The sequence below is a fragment of the Mirounga angustirostris genome, unplaced genomic scaffold (genome assembly GCF_029215605.1).
Source record: "Mirounga angustirostris isolate CCGP_5_RB_7025 unplaced genomic scaffold, mMirAng1.0.hap1 SCAF_11, whole genome shotgun sequence".
NCBI lineage: Eukaryota > Metazoa > Chordata > Mammalia > Carnivora > Phocidae > Mirounga > Mirounga angustirostris.
In genome coordinates, this window is record NW_026991719.1 from 109,410,031 (window position 1) to 109,424,863 (window position 14,833).

Sequence of the window (14,833 nt, forward strand, 5' to 3'; positions counted from 1 at the left end):
CTAACACTTATTAAATCGGTTATAAGTTTCAAATAACAAATCTCAAAAGCCAACATTCGAAATACAACCTGTTCTTTAGCTGGGGACTGCCTTATCAGCTATATAAATCTAATTTAGTCCAACTTCTCACCATGGTAACAAGCCCTTTGCAGAAATACTCAAAGACATTTCACATCTTGAAAATTTGCCTTGTACTTCTTCACCACACATAATGTCAAGAAAAGCATGCTTCAAAGGTACTATGTAATTAGAATGGCCTTTAAAACAGGCACAAAGGAAATCATTCCTATTAAAATTAAATCTACTTCATAACAATCTTCAAGCTGAGTGAAGAGCACCAGAGAAGAGAATCCTGAGGTGTTTTTGGACCCCATAGTCTATAGTTTTTAAAGTCTATTATCTGTAACATTGCCTCAGATATGACTGAAGTGCCTCTCATTTGGCTCATATTGGCTATTTCTTCACTATTAAAAGACAGCGTGCATATGAGAATTCATGTTTGGCACATGGGACTGAAAGGAGTTTGGTCGCGGCTTTACATGGACAAATGATGCCAAAGTGCCAGCTAAGGGATGAAGCCCAGCTTAACAACAATTATAAATATAGTAGCTACTTCTGGGTCATTGCTGCATGCAAACTCAAGAGCTGAATTTTAATCCTATCTATGTTCTACAGGGCTTCTAGGATTCTAGTTGTCTCTGGGAAATCCAGTTTGAAATTTAATATGAAGTCCAGCATCTGCAGAATCTCTATGCTTATGCTAAGTTTTCAGATGCCTGCTTTTTATTAGGGAGATTTTTTTTTAAGTGACTTACGTCAACAACACTATTTTGTGTTCACCCAAGAAAATAAATGAAAGCCTTTAAATTAAACTCCTTCAATCTCTTTTTTGGCTTCTTGCGACCATATTTCCATAATGCCTACCATACAGATTCTAGTGCATCCAGAAGGATCCTAGCAATGAAGCTGGAAGGCTAACTTGCCCTTAGGTTCCAACAAGGAGAATGTCTTGGGAAAAGACAGAGGAGCTCTGAAAAAGCAATCATAGAAACTGAACTGTCCCCACCTCTAAAACATGACTTGCATAAAAGGTGTCAAACAAATTCAAGAACAAAGCACATACTGACGCTTACTTGGACCAAAGTTCCAATACCTACCGTCAAACTTCTTGTAACGGGAAGCAAAGATGGCCTGCAAGTGATTGCACTGTTCGCTGACCACACTTTTGAAATCATCTTTACTTTGCACGCTATATTTCTCCTCCATCTCCTGAGAGCAGCAGGTATAGCCCTGGGGACAGATCTTCAAATGATCACCTGGAAGATAAAATTGTAGAACAATCAATCTCCATCATCATTCATCAAGTCCAAGAGGGAAGAGTTTGGCTTAAGTGCATACACTCTGCTTCATTTCCACCGGCAAGGTTCCCACAAAAGCCTAGACATCATGTGTATCTGAAATGTTTTACTAAAACTAAAAACATCAAGGCAGTGGGCAGGCTCAGTTGGGTAGAGCATGCAACTCCTGATCTCAGGGTCGTGGGTTCAAGCCCCACGTGGGGGGATAAATAAACCAAAAACATCCATTCCCTTATGGGACAGCTAAAATAAGAAAGCCACCTACAAAAGACAAGAGGACGTTCGAATCAAGAAGATTGCTACACCACAGGAAAATCGGTGTGGCCAATAAACAGTATCATTCAAGATCAACCCAAGGCTTTTTTTTTTTTTTTTTAATAAATTAGTCCAGATTCTATGCTAAATACTGTACAAGTCATATAAGTGAGACATAGTTTTTCTAGCTTTTGGGAGTTTACATTCCAAGAGAAGGTACCCTTAATGAAGAATGATTTATAAAATACATGACAGGGGCGCCTGGGTGGCTCAGTTGGTTAAGGGTCTGCCTTCAGCTCAGGTCATGATCTTGGGGTCCTGGGATCAAGCTCCCTGCTTTAGGAGTCTGCTTCTCCCTCCCACTCTCCCACTGTGCTTCCCCTCCCCTCTAATAAAATAAAAAATAAAATAAAATACATGACAGCCAAAGACTGAGCAAACACACCAGTAGTAGTTATACTGTTGGGGAAGCAAAGGGGTAAGTGGATTTCAAGGGGTTGCTGGCCAAGAGGAAACAATGGGAGTTTGCGCTGGATAATTTCAGGCTGTGATAAGTCACAAAGTATAATGGAAAAGGATCCTCAAAGTTCAGATTTTCTCATCCAGCATCTCCTGTGCAGTTGTCAGACACTATTTGACCTCATAATACCGGGATATGTAGCCACTGATCCCAATATAGACTAATGGCTTCCAATAAATGTCATCTTCGTGCAGTGATGTAGTCCTAGGAGTCAAGAGAAGTGCCAAAAGATGCATCACTCCACAGCCACTCAACCCACAAGGTATCTCCCTCCCTCTACACCGACTATATTCTGCTTGTGGTTAGGACAGGAAGGTTTGGAGAGCCTCTTTTTTTTTTTTTTTTTTTTTTACTAGATCCCAAAGTTCACCCACACCTTGTTCCTCCTGCCACAGAACACAACTGTGCTTTGCAGAGACCATACCTCTCCTTCATAATGACCAAGAGATGTGGTGCCACTGAAAACTGCACCCCAACAGTTACTACCCCTTGAGTCACACCACCATTAACTGGTGTGATCTAATTTTTACAGATGTTTACAAGGATTCACTGACACTGTTCCTTCTGCTATTGCCATCCATGTTCCACATAAGACGAGGGGTCTGAAAACAAATCAAGATCTCGGGAACTCAGGAATTAAGTATGTTGAAGACATATGCACCTGTCAACCATAAGTGTAAACAATAAATAAAGGGTTGGAGAATGATGAGCCAGTCAAACACCACCAATCACAGGAAATGAACTGGGCCGTGAGCCGGCCATGGCTGCTGCTTGGCTGAGTGTGCTTAGTAGAAGAATAATCTTGACCTAAGATAGATACCGCAGTGGCTTAGGAGAGGTGGGGTATTGCAGATAAAATGGACTTAAGCAACTTAATTTGACTAAACTAGGATCGTCTATAGCATGTACACAAATATTACATAATCATACAAATGCCCGATCATTCTTCCTTCCCAGCAATTAAAAAGTAGGGAGAATGTTACTGCCACACAAAAGAGGGGGCTACAGTAATCAAGGACTATTTAGGAAAGGGGGGAGGGAAAAAATCTTCAAACAACTTCCTCATCCAGAAACTGCTAAACGTTTCTTTTGGCATTTTTGAAACCCTTGGTCAACAGATCAATCTAACCAAAAAAAAGGGGGGGAGGGGGTAAGACTGTGTCTAAGAGTTTAGGAGTTGTGAAGCTGCAGAGTATCTTAGATCTCATTAGCCAAAGAAGGTTGCTAAGGCTCAATTTTCTGCAAACACCTTTGTTACAACCAAAAACAAAACTCCCTCTTCACTGGCTTAACAAGTTCACAGCAGGCCTTTGGTACTGAGACACGTAATTAACGGAGAGAGATCCAGTTGTCTCCAGGTTTCAGGGTTGAGGATTTCCCCCAATATGGTCTTAACATGTGAAATAATATGAAGAACCCCAACTAGGACAGCACTTGCTGTAGCTGTATTAAATAATCCATCACACTCACACCCCACATAGAAAATTAATTGGAATGCTTAGAGTGAGAGCCTAAGACACACAGGGCTATTTAAATGAATTATAAGAAGGGAGCAGCTACTTTTTAAGATCGTCACAGGCTAAAATTCATCACATGCTGGTTTTCCAACGCTTGCTAAGATTCCATTGGGGTATGCACTGAATTTCCAAGGCGAAACAATTCATGAGTTTGGAAAATAATCTACATTCACCAAATCTTAGCAGGGTTCACACATATAATAAACCAAGGGGCCACTTAATGGTTGCTATCAAAATAGGTTTCTAAATTCAAGGAAAAACACACCTTTTTCCCACCCCCAATGCGCGCGCGCGCACACACACACACACACACACACACAATCTGAAGCCAGAAAATTCAGAGACAGCAGGAAAGAATAATTTTCTGTACTTTAGAAGGTGCTAGACATTGAGGGGTATAAAATGACCCACGGGAATTTTACACTAAGGAGACACCTTTCAAAAATGGGTAACAGCAATAAAAGTTACCAGTAACCTGCCGAACGCCGAGAGCACCATTTCCACTCACATACACGTACACTAGAGCATCGAAAAGGCCCAGTGTGTCAGGACGCCTGCGCGGCTCAGTTGGCTGGGCGGCTGACTCTTGATTTCAGCTCACGTCATGATCTCAGGCCCGTGGGATTGAGCCCCACATCAGGCTCTGCACTCTGCACAGGGTCTGCTTGTCCCTCTCCCTATCCCTGCTTGAGCGCATGCTCTCTCTCACAAATAAATAAAAATCTTTAAATAAATAGTCCAGCACGGCCAGTGTACTCTGCCCGTTTCATAGCCATCAGGGGCCCTTAGCAGGGCCTTCTGGAGACCAGCTTATACCAGAACACTGGAGTACATATTTGTTTTGGCAATACCTAATAAGAGAGAGTCCACTTTCATTTTAGAGAGAAGGTCTCTCCAGGAAGACTTTGTCTAATGGTAAAAGGCTCGCCTCATGTAAAGGACGACAACAGGGTAGACACTTGGCTAATGCTTCTGCTGTCAAAGTTGTCTTCCTCTCTGTTCCAAGAAGCCTACTCCAACAGGCCACTTTGCCTATGTAGCCTGGAATGCACCACTTACTCTGTCTGCATTTCTAAAAAGCATTACTTGAAAACGTAATCTGACATCCTTGCCCAAAGCCCTGCCTGAGATACACACAGTCCAAGACACACTTGTGAATTAAATCCCAAGACATACATACGCTACTGGGGGCTCAGTGCCGTAACCAGTTTCGGCTGATGAGAAATATGAGGGAAGGGGGGGGCAGTCTTGGTGCGTTTGAAAATGGAATCCGAGCTTCGCCTTCTCATAAGAACTCGAACAACTCATTTGGTTTTTAAAACTTAGAAGTGTCTGGGTAGCACAGTTGGTTAAGCATCCCACTCTTGGTTGTGATCTTGAGGTTGTGGGATCAAGCCCCGTCTCAGGCTTCATGCTCAGCAGAGTCTGCTTGAGATTCTCTCTCTCTCCCTCTGCCCCTACCCACCCCACCCCCCACATACTAGCTCACTCTAACCCCCACATACTAGTTCACTCTAAAAGAAATAAAGCTTTAAATAAATAAATAAAACTTGACTATTTGTAGGGCACCTGGCTGGCTCAGTCAGAAGAGCACTCTTGATCTTGAACTTGAATATTTCTACTTTAAGTACCCCAAATGGTTTATATTAAAAGGGCACACGTATTATTTGAAAGACATTCTCTTTGTCTGCGACTGCTCCTAAAATGCTCTGTCTGAATGAGAAATGCCTTTCTTTTCTTTCTGGAGATCTCCTTTCTAAACCTGGTGATCCTTTCTCATTTAGGAAAAGAAGGAGCAATGTTTTCTTCGGGCTGAGTGAGCAAGCACCGGGACAAGAGGACCTGATATGGGACAGGTGGGCAGACAGTGCAGGGGGTAAGTACTGGGCATGTGCCTTTTTTTTTTTTAAAGGGCCCTAGGTAATTCTGCTACATACACTTCCATAAGAATTAGTACTTGAATCGCTTAAGTAGTAGACCAACAGAAGAGCTGGGAATAGTCGTGAACCAGTTAGTCCAATGGCTCAGGTGAACAGCGGGTCATGATCTACGACTATTCTTTGTTTCCTCTATTTCCCCAGCTCAACCTCCTCCTTCCAATGACCCTTGTGGGTGCAGGCTTCTCTCCATGTATCTCCTCCTGGCTGCTTTCACTCCTTTCCTCCCCCAGACTGTTCATCACCCTCCTCCACAGCTTCGGACTGCACCTAATATGAACCCGGAGGCTTTTTTTTTTAATTTGTTGTACTTATTTAGAGTTCCCTGATCTTCATTTAAAAAGCAGGTAAGGGGGCGCCTGGGTGGCTCAGTTGGTTAAGCGACTGCCTTCGGCTCAGGTCATGATCCTGGAGTCCCGGGATCGAGTCCCGCATCGGGCTCCCTGCTCTGCAGGGAGTCTCCTTCTCCCTCTGACCCTCCCCCCTCTCATGTGCTCTCTCTCATTCTCTCTCTCAAATAAATAAATAAAATCTTAAAAAAAAAATAAAAATAAAAAAATAAAAAATAAAAAAAATAAAAAGCAGGTAAGTTGAATGCTTTATGGTTTTCTAAGGAAGAACCTAAATTAACTTGCTTTTTTTGTACACGGCCCTTGATTCATTTTTTTTCTTTGTGGGTCAGTGGCCTTCTAAAGAAAAAAGGTCCCCTAGCTCTGTCCTCGGAGGCTTGGATGAGATTCAATGAAGCGTGCTTTTAAAGCTTAACTCTATGTCATTAAAACCAAAAAAAAATCACTCGAATGAGCCAAACTTTTTTCAATCGCACCAGCTCTATGTAATTTCTCTTTAGTCTTGATATCAATGCCTTAGTTTTCAAAGCTGAACAAAGACAATCACAATAAATTACTACTCGATCCTGCCGAGTGTGTATTTGTCCCTTTTTGGAAGCTCTTCAAATCAATGGCTAAAGAAGCAGGCACTGAGGATGAGAAATCTATTCGATCCTTTATCAGGACTCGGTGGAAAACAATCTGTGGAAATGCGCTTTCTCGTTTTATCTCGTTCACTTCCTCTTACCAAAGGCTGGCTCTGAGGTACAAATGGGGCGCAGCCAATGTCTGTGGATTTTCGGTTGCTCGTACCCACTCCCCCCTAGAAAGTGCTACAAATGGTGAGCAGTTCTCAGGCCAGCTCTCTGCTTATTTACTAAAAACTCGACTCTTTTCACCTGTATCTTACAACCACTTTCTAGGTCATTCTCAGAAAATTCATTTTGAAGTCTGACTAGATGCCAAGAAAATGTCTCTCCGCTTCTCACGCATTTGGGGGGAATGGTGATAAAAGAATACTTGTAGGCACCACTAAGGTGTTAGCTTCTGTATCTGCAGGAGATACTAGGAGATGCTAGTCATTAGTCCCCCCCGAGTTCTAAATGGGGCAAACAGTAGCCAGAAACCTTTCCGGGACATGGTGGTAGAGAACCCAGGCTCGCCTGCACCAGCATGTGTACCCACTAAGGTAAGATTCTAACGGTAGGAAAACTATGTGCTATCCTCCCAACTTCTGTAGGACAGACATCCTCTGCACCCCAACTGACTTTTACCAATAAAATGACCAAGTGCCATTGGTAACTTATAGAGACACAAATTGCACCCTAAGGGTAAGGGCTGCAGTGAGGAACATTTGAGAAGAAGAGACTGGAAAGCACTTTGTAAATTGCAAACATAAGAAGACTATAATTTCACACTGCTCGTTCTTGCCGAAATGGAGTGCCTCACTTGGGTTTTGAAGAAAACTTAGCTCTCTACAAGGGTGTTTAGGAAGTGAGTTTAGAAGGTTCCAAATACTTAACACGATTTGGTAGTCTCGGGATAAGAAGACCGATGTGGGAAGTCAGGCCCTGGGTTTGAGTCCCAGCTGGACATGATTCACTGCAGGCTCTGGGGAAAGTCGCTTACCCACCAGAGCCTTACAAAGCCCTTTGTAAACAAGGAAGCAGTCTGTAAATGTAAAAAGTGCAATGAGGAAATGCAGAAAGAACATCTATTCTACCCCGATAAGCTACTGAAGTCATCCAGGAAGAGACCTTCCCGACAACTTGTACTAGCTGAGGGAGAGGGGCCAGGAGGGCAGCACCTTCTCTCCTCTGGCTAGTTCAGGAAACTTTCTTGTTCCAGGGTGGATTTGAGAGAATTCAAGACAGCCAGACAAGAGGTGCTGAGCAGCCTGCATGAGTGAGAGCGAACTGATGAAAACGAAACACCGACCTCTCAAGGGCTATCAAAAGCAAAGCTCCGGGAGCTTAAGGAGACACGATGATGGACTAAGATATGGTATCCTGGACGGGTCCCTGGAACAGAAAAATGACACTGGGGGAAAACACACAAAGACTTGTATGTGAATGTTTACAGCAGTATCATTCCTAATAGCCAACTGTCCATCGGCGGGGATAAGCAAAATGTGGTATATCTGTACGATGGATCATTCCGCCAGGAGGAGGAATGAAGTTCTGATACGTGTTAGAACATGGCTGAATCTCAAAAACAAAAACAAAACAAACACCCAAAAACTATGCTCAGTGAAAGAGCCAGCCATCAAAGTCCACATATTGTATGATTCCCTTTATATGAAATGTTCAGCATAGGTCAATTTACAGAGACAGAAAGTAGGTTGGTGGGTTGCCTAGAGGAATGGGAAGTAAGGGGAGGTTGCAGCTAAAAGGTAGGGGATTTCTTTCTGGGATGATGAAAATGTTCTAAAATTGATTTTGGTGATGAATCCACAATTCTGTGAGTATATTAAAAGCCCCTGTACACTTTAAATGGGCAAATCATTTAGAATATGAATTATATCTCAATAAAAGCCATTAGCAAAATAAAAAACTAAGAATATCAGAATATCAGAACTAGATGGGGACTTCAAATAATAATGCATCCACATTGATTTATCAATTGTGACAATGTACCACACTAAGGTAAGATGCTAATAAGGAAAACTATCTGTGCTATCCTCCCAACTTCTGTAAATCTGAAACTCTTCTAGGGTAAAAAGTTTATTATTACTTTTTAAAAAGCAAACTTCCGTTTTCAAAGGAAAAAGGGGTAAATATGTGTGTTTGGGGGGGAGCTTTCATCAGGCTTTTAAAAAAATATCAATGCTTGGTGTAATTTTACTGATCGGAGCTACATTAAGCTATTATTTGCTGGAGGTGATTTCCCTAATTCCTCAATTGCTACTTTACTCTTTTTCTAATTTTTATTTGTTCCAAAAGTAAAGCAATTCCTTGCCGTTGGTCAAGAGTTACCAAAATGGTTTCTGCTCACTTTCTAGACCTAAATCCATGCAGGCACAAAGTGAGCTAAAAAGCAGGCTGCTGTGTAACTCCAGTGCCTCCAAGCTACCCGAGAACCACAGGAGGAATATACAATGTTCTGCTTCACGGGAACAAAGAAAGAAAATCTCTAAAGGGTTTTAATATTCCCAGGGGGGCTAGGGGAGCATATACATTAATCCACCCACCCCTTTGTGAAAAGGAGTGGAATTACCACATAGGATGTGCGATGCACATCGAAAGCCTTAAGTCATTTGACCTAAGCCTTAGTAAGAAAGCACATAAATTATAGTTATTATGCAGACGTAGCATTTGAGATCACCTACCAATCAGTAGAAGAAATGCAGCTAGTTAGTATTTTGCAAAACCTTGCGAAAATACAGCTCTGGAGGGCTTAAGACTGCCAATTATTTTTAGGTCCACTAATCCTGCAAGGTAGGCTGGAGAAAGCCAATCAGAAACACGTATATTTTGAAAATCAGTTGCATTGTATTTTTCTAAGAATACCTTCCTGTAAGTGTAGTTGGAAGAGTTAGGGTTGCTATTTTCAACAGCTTTCAAATCCACTCCAGATAGAAATCAAGCAGGGTTTTTATCGCTCTTTAGATGATAAGAAATTATGAACCTAAGTTTCTATCTGGCAATCTTGGAACCCCCTCGTAGTAGTAGTTAAACCAAAGGTTTCCTGAAGTAAGGCAATATCAGCCCAAGTGAGCAAGGCAAGGGGCGGGAAATGCACACTCCCACCTAGGTTACCGTCACTTTAGAACAGTGAGAGCACCTGCATCGATTTTGCAGTTACAACAGGCCCAGGACTCTCAACAGGAATAGTAATACTGGTGATTAACCCAAAACTCTTCAATAATTTGGAGGCTCCAATGCATACTACCTAAGCAGCGGGTGCTAATGAAGGCTCACAGGACTGTGTTAGGGACTCCTGGGGGGCTGGCTAGGGGCAGGCAGGAAAAGTCGGCACTCTCTCGCTTTACCACTAACGTAAGAGAGCTTTCCTGTCTGAGCTTCAGGTGCATTAATTTAAGACAGCTAGTCAGGGCCAGGCTTGGAGGGCCACAGGGATTCCCAGGGTCGGGGAATGCTGGCCACCAGCTTCTCACTCTTTCTCTGCACACCCCCTAGTGTACAGAAGTCTTAATGTAATGGTTGCCCCTGAAAGCAGTCTGTGGGTGATCACTTAAGACTACAGAGAAAGTGGATGAGGCAAAGTGTCCTCAGAAAAAAACAGGAGTGATTTTCCTTCTTATTCCTAAATAATCTCTCCAAGGAACCCCCAGGAGACCTGTCCTCAGATAACCTGCCAAAGCCATTTAGGTTAAGTAGCAAGATCAGAAGTATTGGGCGGATGAGTCCCGAGTTTATCACAGGTGTAGAAGAAAATGCAGCTGGTGGATGGAGAAGTTCACAGACACTTGCTCTAATATAAATATCAGTACCTTCCATTTCATATACACTACATGGGTCGTGCAGGTCATGAACATTTTTAAAAGTAGCTTCTCTTTTTTTCATAATTGTTTTCAGCTTGGGTGCTTAGGAAAATAAAAACCCTCAACTTTTTTTTTTTTTTAGATTTTTTATGTATTTGACAGAGACAGACACAGTGAGAGAGGGAACACAAGCAGGGGGAGTGGGAGAGGAAGAAGCAGGCTTCCCACGGAACAGGGAGCCCGATGTGGGGCTGGATCCCAGGACCCTGGGATCATGACCTGAGCCGAAGGCAGACGCTTAACCGACTGAGCCACCCAGGCGCCCCACCCTCAACTTTTTTTTACTCTCTTTCATGATACACCTAAAATTCCTCCCTCCAAAATAGTGTGAGAATAGGTTTTCAGTAAACCTACTTTCTAGAAAAAATACACCTAAAGAACAGCACATTCATTAATCATGAATCCTCCCAAAGATATTTCTCCAAATGGCTATCTAGAAAGCTTTTACACTAAGTGATAGCAAAGTCTGCTAGCTCACATAAAGAAAAATGATTCTCTAACATCAGATTTCATGCCACAGGAACCGTTCTTTAAAATTCTAGCCAAGTGTCAATGAAATGGCAAAGAAGAAAGAAACATTTACATTTCCAGTGTTTGTACTTAATGACATCCCTTAAAATCCACTTCCACAAAATTCTTGTTCAAGGTCACAGTGAGTTACAGCTCACTCTAATACAGATCTGCATTGAAGGACTCAATTAGTCTCCATTCCACGCACATGGACATGAGCCACAGCTGAACAGGAGTTAACTTCTATAACATGAGAGGAAAAATTCTGCACCTTAGCACAGGTAGATGGAGGAGGGGCGGGGTCCTCCTTTTGCCAGGCTGAGTCTCTCCAGCCCTCAAAAAAGCTCCTCTCCTTACCATTATCAAATACCCTAACACCTGGGCCCATTGCCTTTGGGACATACACCCTAGAATTTATTCCCTTTTAGTGGGATCTTTGCTAAAATTTTGTCAACAAAAGTTGACTTCCTCTTGTGGGGCATTTTTTTGGAGCTCTAAGTAAAATCTGTCTGGGTCCTAATTTTGCAGAGCATGCCACCGTTAATGTTGCTATCCAGAGAATTATCTATCCATACCCTTTGCTTCCTTCCTCAAAGTCAACCGTTATAATGTTTGATGGAACAGTCCCACATTTCTGTCATGATGCCAATCATTTCAGGTTTCCTTGGCTTGGTGTGCAAACTCACAAACAGCTTTTTGAAGGCCTAAGTAGATCATCTGCCCTGGTTTCCCTTGGTCCACATATGCTTTAGCTGCTTGAAAACCACAAGGTCATTCATTAGCCAAGCATAGAGTCCCGTTATAGAAATGATGTTGCCTTTCCCAGAAGATTGGCTTTGCTTAAGTTTTCAGTGTTCCCACTCTTTATTGAGATTCTCCCAGCTTACCTGTATAGGGAGGAAGCCCACATCTGATGGGGATTTATCCTAATGGCAATCTACTAGCTCCTTGGCACCACTTGATCCCCCAATCTTACCCTTCAGGATCTTTCCTTTAGGATCAGACCTGTCGATTAATTACATTGGATTTGTTCCTTAGGATTAGAAAATCCAATATCTTTATCACTTCTTGAACTAGTTACTTCCACCAGTCCACCGCAAGAGATTATCTGGGAGGAGAATGCTGCTTTAAATTTTTCCCCAAGCCTAAATCAACAACTGTTCACTTTACCCAAACTAACCTTTGACCCAATTTGGCAACACAAAAACAGTAATGCGGTATTTTTCAAGTGCCTCTCATGCACCAGATGCCATCCATCAGTGCAGAAAATACAAAAGGCGTGGTCTCTACTCTTGAAATTTACAAGATGCGCAGACATGGATTTTATTGTTGCTCTACAGGCTTTTTCTCCCTCTTACTCTCTAATCTGAATTCCTCCAGCCCCTATCCCCCAGCATCTCTGAGGTCCTCGGATTTTCTCTTAGAACAACTCAAGTTCAAAAGACAGGAGAGTTGACACTACCCGGGGCAAAGCCATCCAACCCATGCTTCTCACACTGGGACTTCGGCAGAGGTGCTTTTGGAGGTGCCTTTGGACAAACTGGGAGCAAGAGTCACACACATTTTTTGAGTCATCCAAAACAGATGTTCGTTTGGACTCAAAGCAGAATCCTGTAATGAAGGGAATAAGCGAACTCCTTGGGGATCTGGTACTGCTACCTTCCTTGGTCAACGAGGCAAAATCGGCAAAGCAAAAAAAAACTTCTCACACAAATGCTATTTTTAGTTATTTGGCTTAACACGTCACGTCACTAAACATCCAAATTTATTTTAAAGCCTCCCACCTCTAAGAGGATGTTAATGCTTTGATTTTTACAAGTATCAAACTCTGGTCATTTAAGGCTGAGCTTCCCTAAACTTATATTCCAACAGGCAATAAACTACTGACATGGTCCCATTCAATTTTTGCAAGTGAGGTCTCAGGAGAAGCGCTTTTATGCCTTCAAGTGACCGACACACCAAACAGCAAAGGAGCTGAGATACCACACAACTCCTCTGTGCCACACTGGGAATTATCCCTGTTTGTTCTGGGCTCTGGAACTCTGATAAAAAAGTGCTTGAAGCAAAATGTAAGGTATCAGGGAATTCTTCAGCTGGACTGCCGCCATGCCAACCACCTACCATTTTACTCTTCTTAAGTATCACAGAGAGGGAAAAGTAAAGGCAGATCTTGAGCACTAAATTGAAGTATTAATGTGATTATTTATTGACGACATGAAAAAATTTACTTCCTTACAGAAGATGATGGAACAGTGTTTGCTGCTTTGCCAGCAAGTGACACGGAAAAGAAAGAAACCAGTCGTTTGCTCTGCATTCAAGTCCCCACAGGCCTATTCAATTCCTGACCATCCTCAGATGCAGGCCTGCCAGATAAGAGGCCTTATAGTTACCCCAGGGCCACATAGATGAGAATGTTCAAAAAAAAAAAAAAAAAAACCCACAACCTAATGCATTGGAGGTAGCCTGGCCCTCATTAGTGCCGAGCTGTCAGATAACCAAGAATGAAGGGCTGCCTGTTACCATTTTTTGCTTCGGGTGGGGATGAAAGGAAAGAGGCCATTCTAGTTTGAGCCTCTAGGAAGAAATGGAAGTTGCTGTCATAGGGCTGACATTGGAGTCACTGTAGAACGGTGCCATCATAGGACCTAAGAAAGACAGCAGAGCTTCAAAACCTGGGCAAAAGTCAAGCTTGAGATGGATGTTCATAGTCTGGCATCAGACAGCTTGCTATGGGCTGGACCAACTGGATAAGTGGGTGCTTGTTTCATTATGTCAATATCCAACTTGCCTTCTGTAAATCTTTGGGGTCATGGGTCAACTGTTCACTTGAAAGGCAATTAATTTGGCCAAATATCTGATCCCAAGGAAGTTCCAATCACTCCCCCAGTTCCAGAATGTGACCCATCATGAAAGCCACAGGAGTGAGAGAGAAAGAACGGACGAGAAGTGGGGGAGGGAGGAAGACAAGGAAGATGGTGTAATGACCGGGGGCTGAGTAGTGGCAATCTGGTGCTCAGGTTCCACTGTAAGTCTTAGCAGGCACAGGGAGAGGTTTTTCTCTCTAGTTTCCATTATACAGAGCCTGCAGATGGCACACCATTACTACTGCAATTATTGGCTATAATTATGAAAAGTCTTTGATGTGAGAGCAAAAATTATTAAAATGGCCCTTCTTAGAAAAAGAAAGGCAATAAATATAGCCTCCTTTGCAAAATTCAAGGACCAATTTCTTACCAGGACCTTCTGCCAGAAAAGAGGTCATCAGTTTAATATACTTGTTTTCAGCTTCTCCCCTTCAAGATGTTTTATCCCATGTGGAAAACGAATAATGGTATGTGGTTCATGATATATTTTAAGAGTACACTTAAGGGTACTTCAAAGGAAAATAAGAGAGTAAACTTCTCCTTGCAGACACACGTGTGATTTGCACAAGCTCCTAGTTTGTCCTGCTCCCACAGTAACCAACAAGAGGTCATTTTAAAAACGGTCATGGGATGCCTGGCTGGCTCAGTCAGTGGAATGTGTGACTCTTGATCTCAGGGTTGTGGGTTCAAGCCCCATGTTGGGTGTAGAGATTGCTTTAAAAGAACTCAAAACAAATAATAAAAATAAAAGTCTTTAAGGATGAGAACAAATGGCAACAGACAAATGTCAGTCTTGGTTTAAAGGTAACACTTGGTGGTGCTGTGCTTATCCGTTGGAATTAGTACATATTTTCATGTACTTAAGGTGGATATTAGTAACTAGAAATATGAAAGAAAAGAGAAGAGCTCGCTTTGTTCTCTTTGTCTTTTATAGGATCACAAACCATGCAAGGTCCCATTTTAGTTCTTTTCTTAATCTACCTAATCTTAGGTTGAAACTAAATCATAATCCCTAGTCTAGCCAATGTTAAAGGAGCAC

General features: G+C 42.4%; 1 protein-coding gene across 1 annotated transcript in view; it reads right to left on the reverse strand.

Annotated features, from left to right (window-relative positions):
• Window positions 1-14,833, reverse strand: part of GPC4 (glypican 4) — a 106,935-nt gene that overhangs the window by 33,239 nt on the left and 58,863 nt on the right. The window contains exon 2 of the mRNA XM_045882691.3: window positions 1,158-1,316. Coding sequence (XP_045738647.1) covers window positions 1,158-1,316 — 159 coding nt within the window. The remainder of the gene's footprint in view (window positions 1-1,157; window positions 1,317-14,833) is intronic.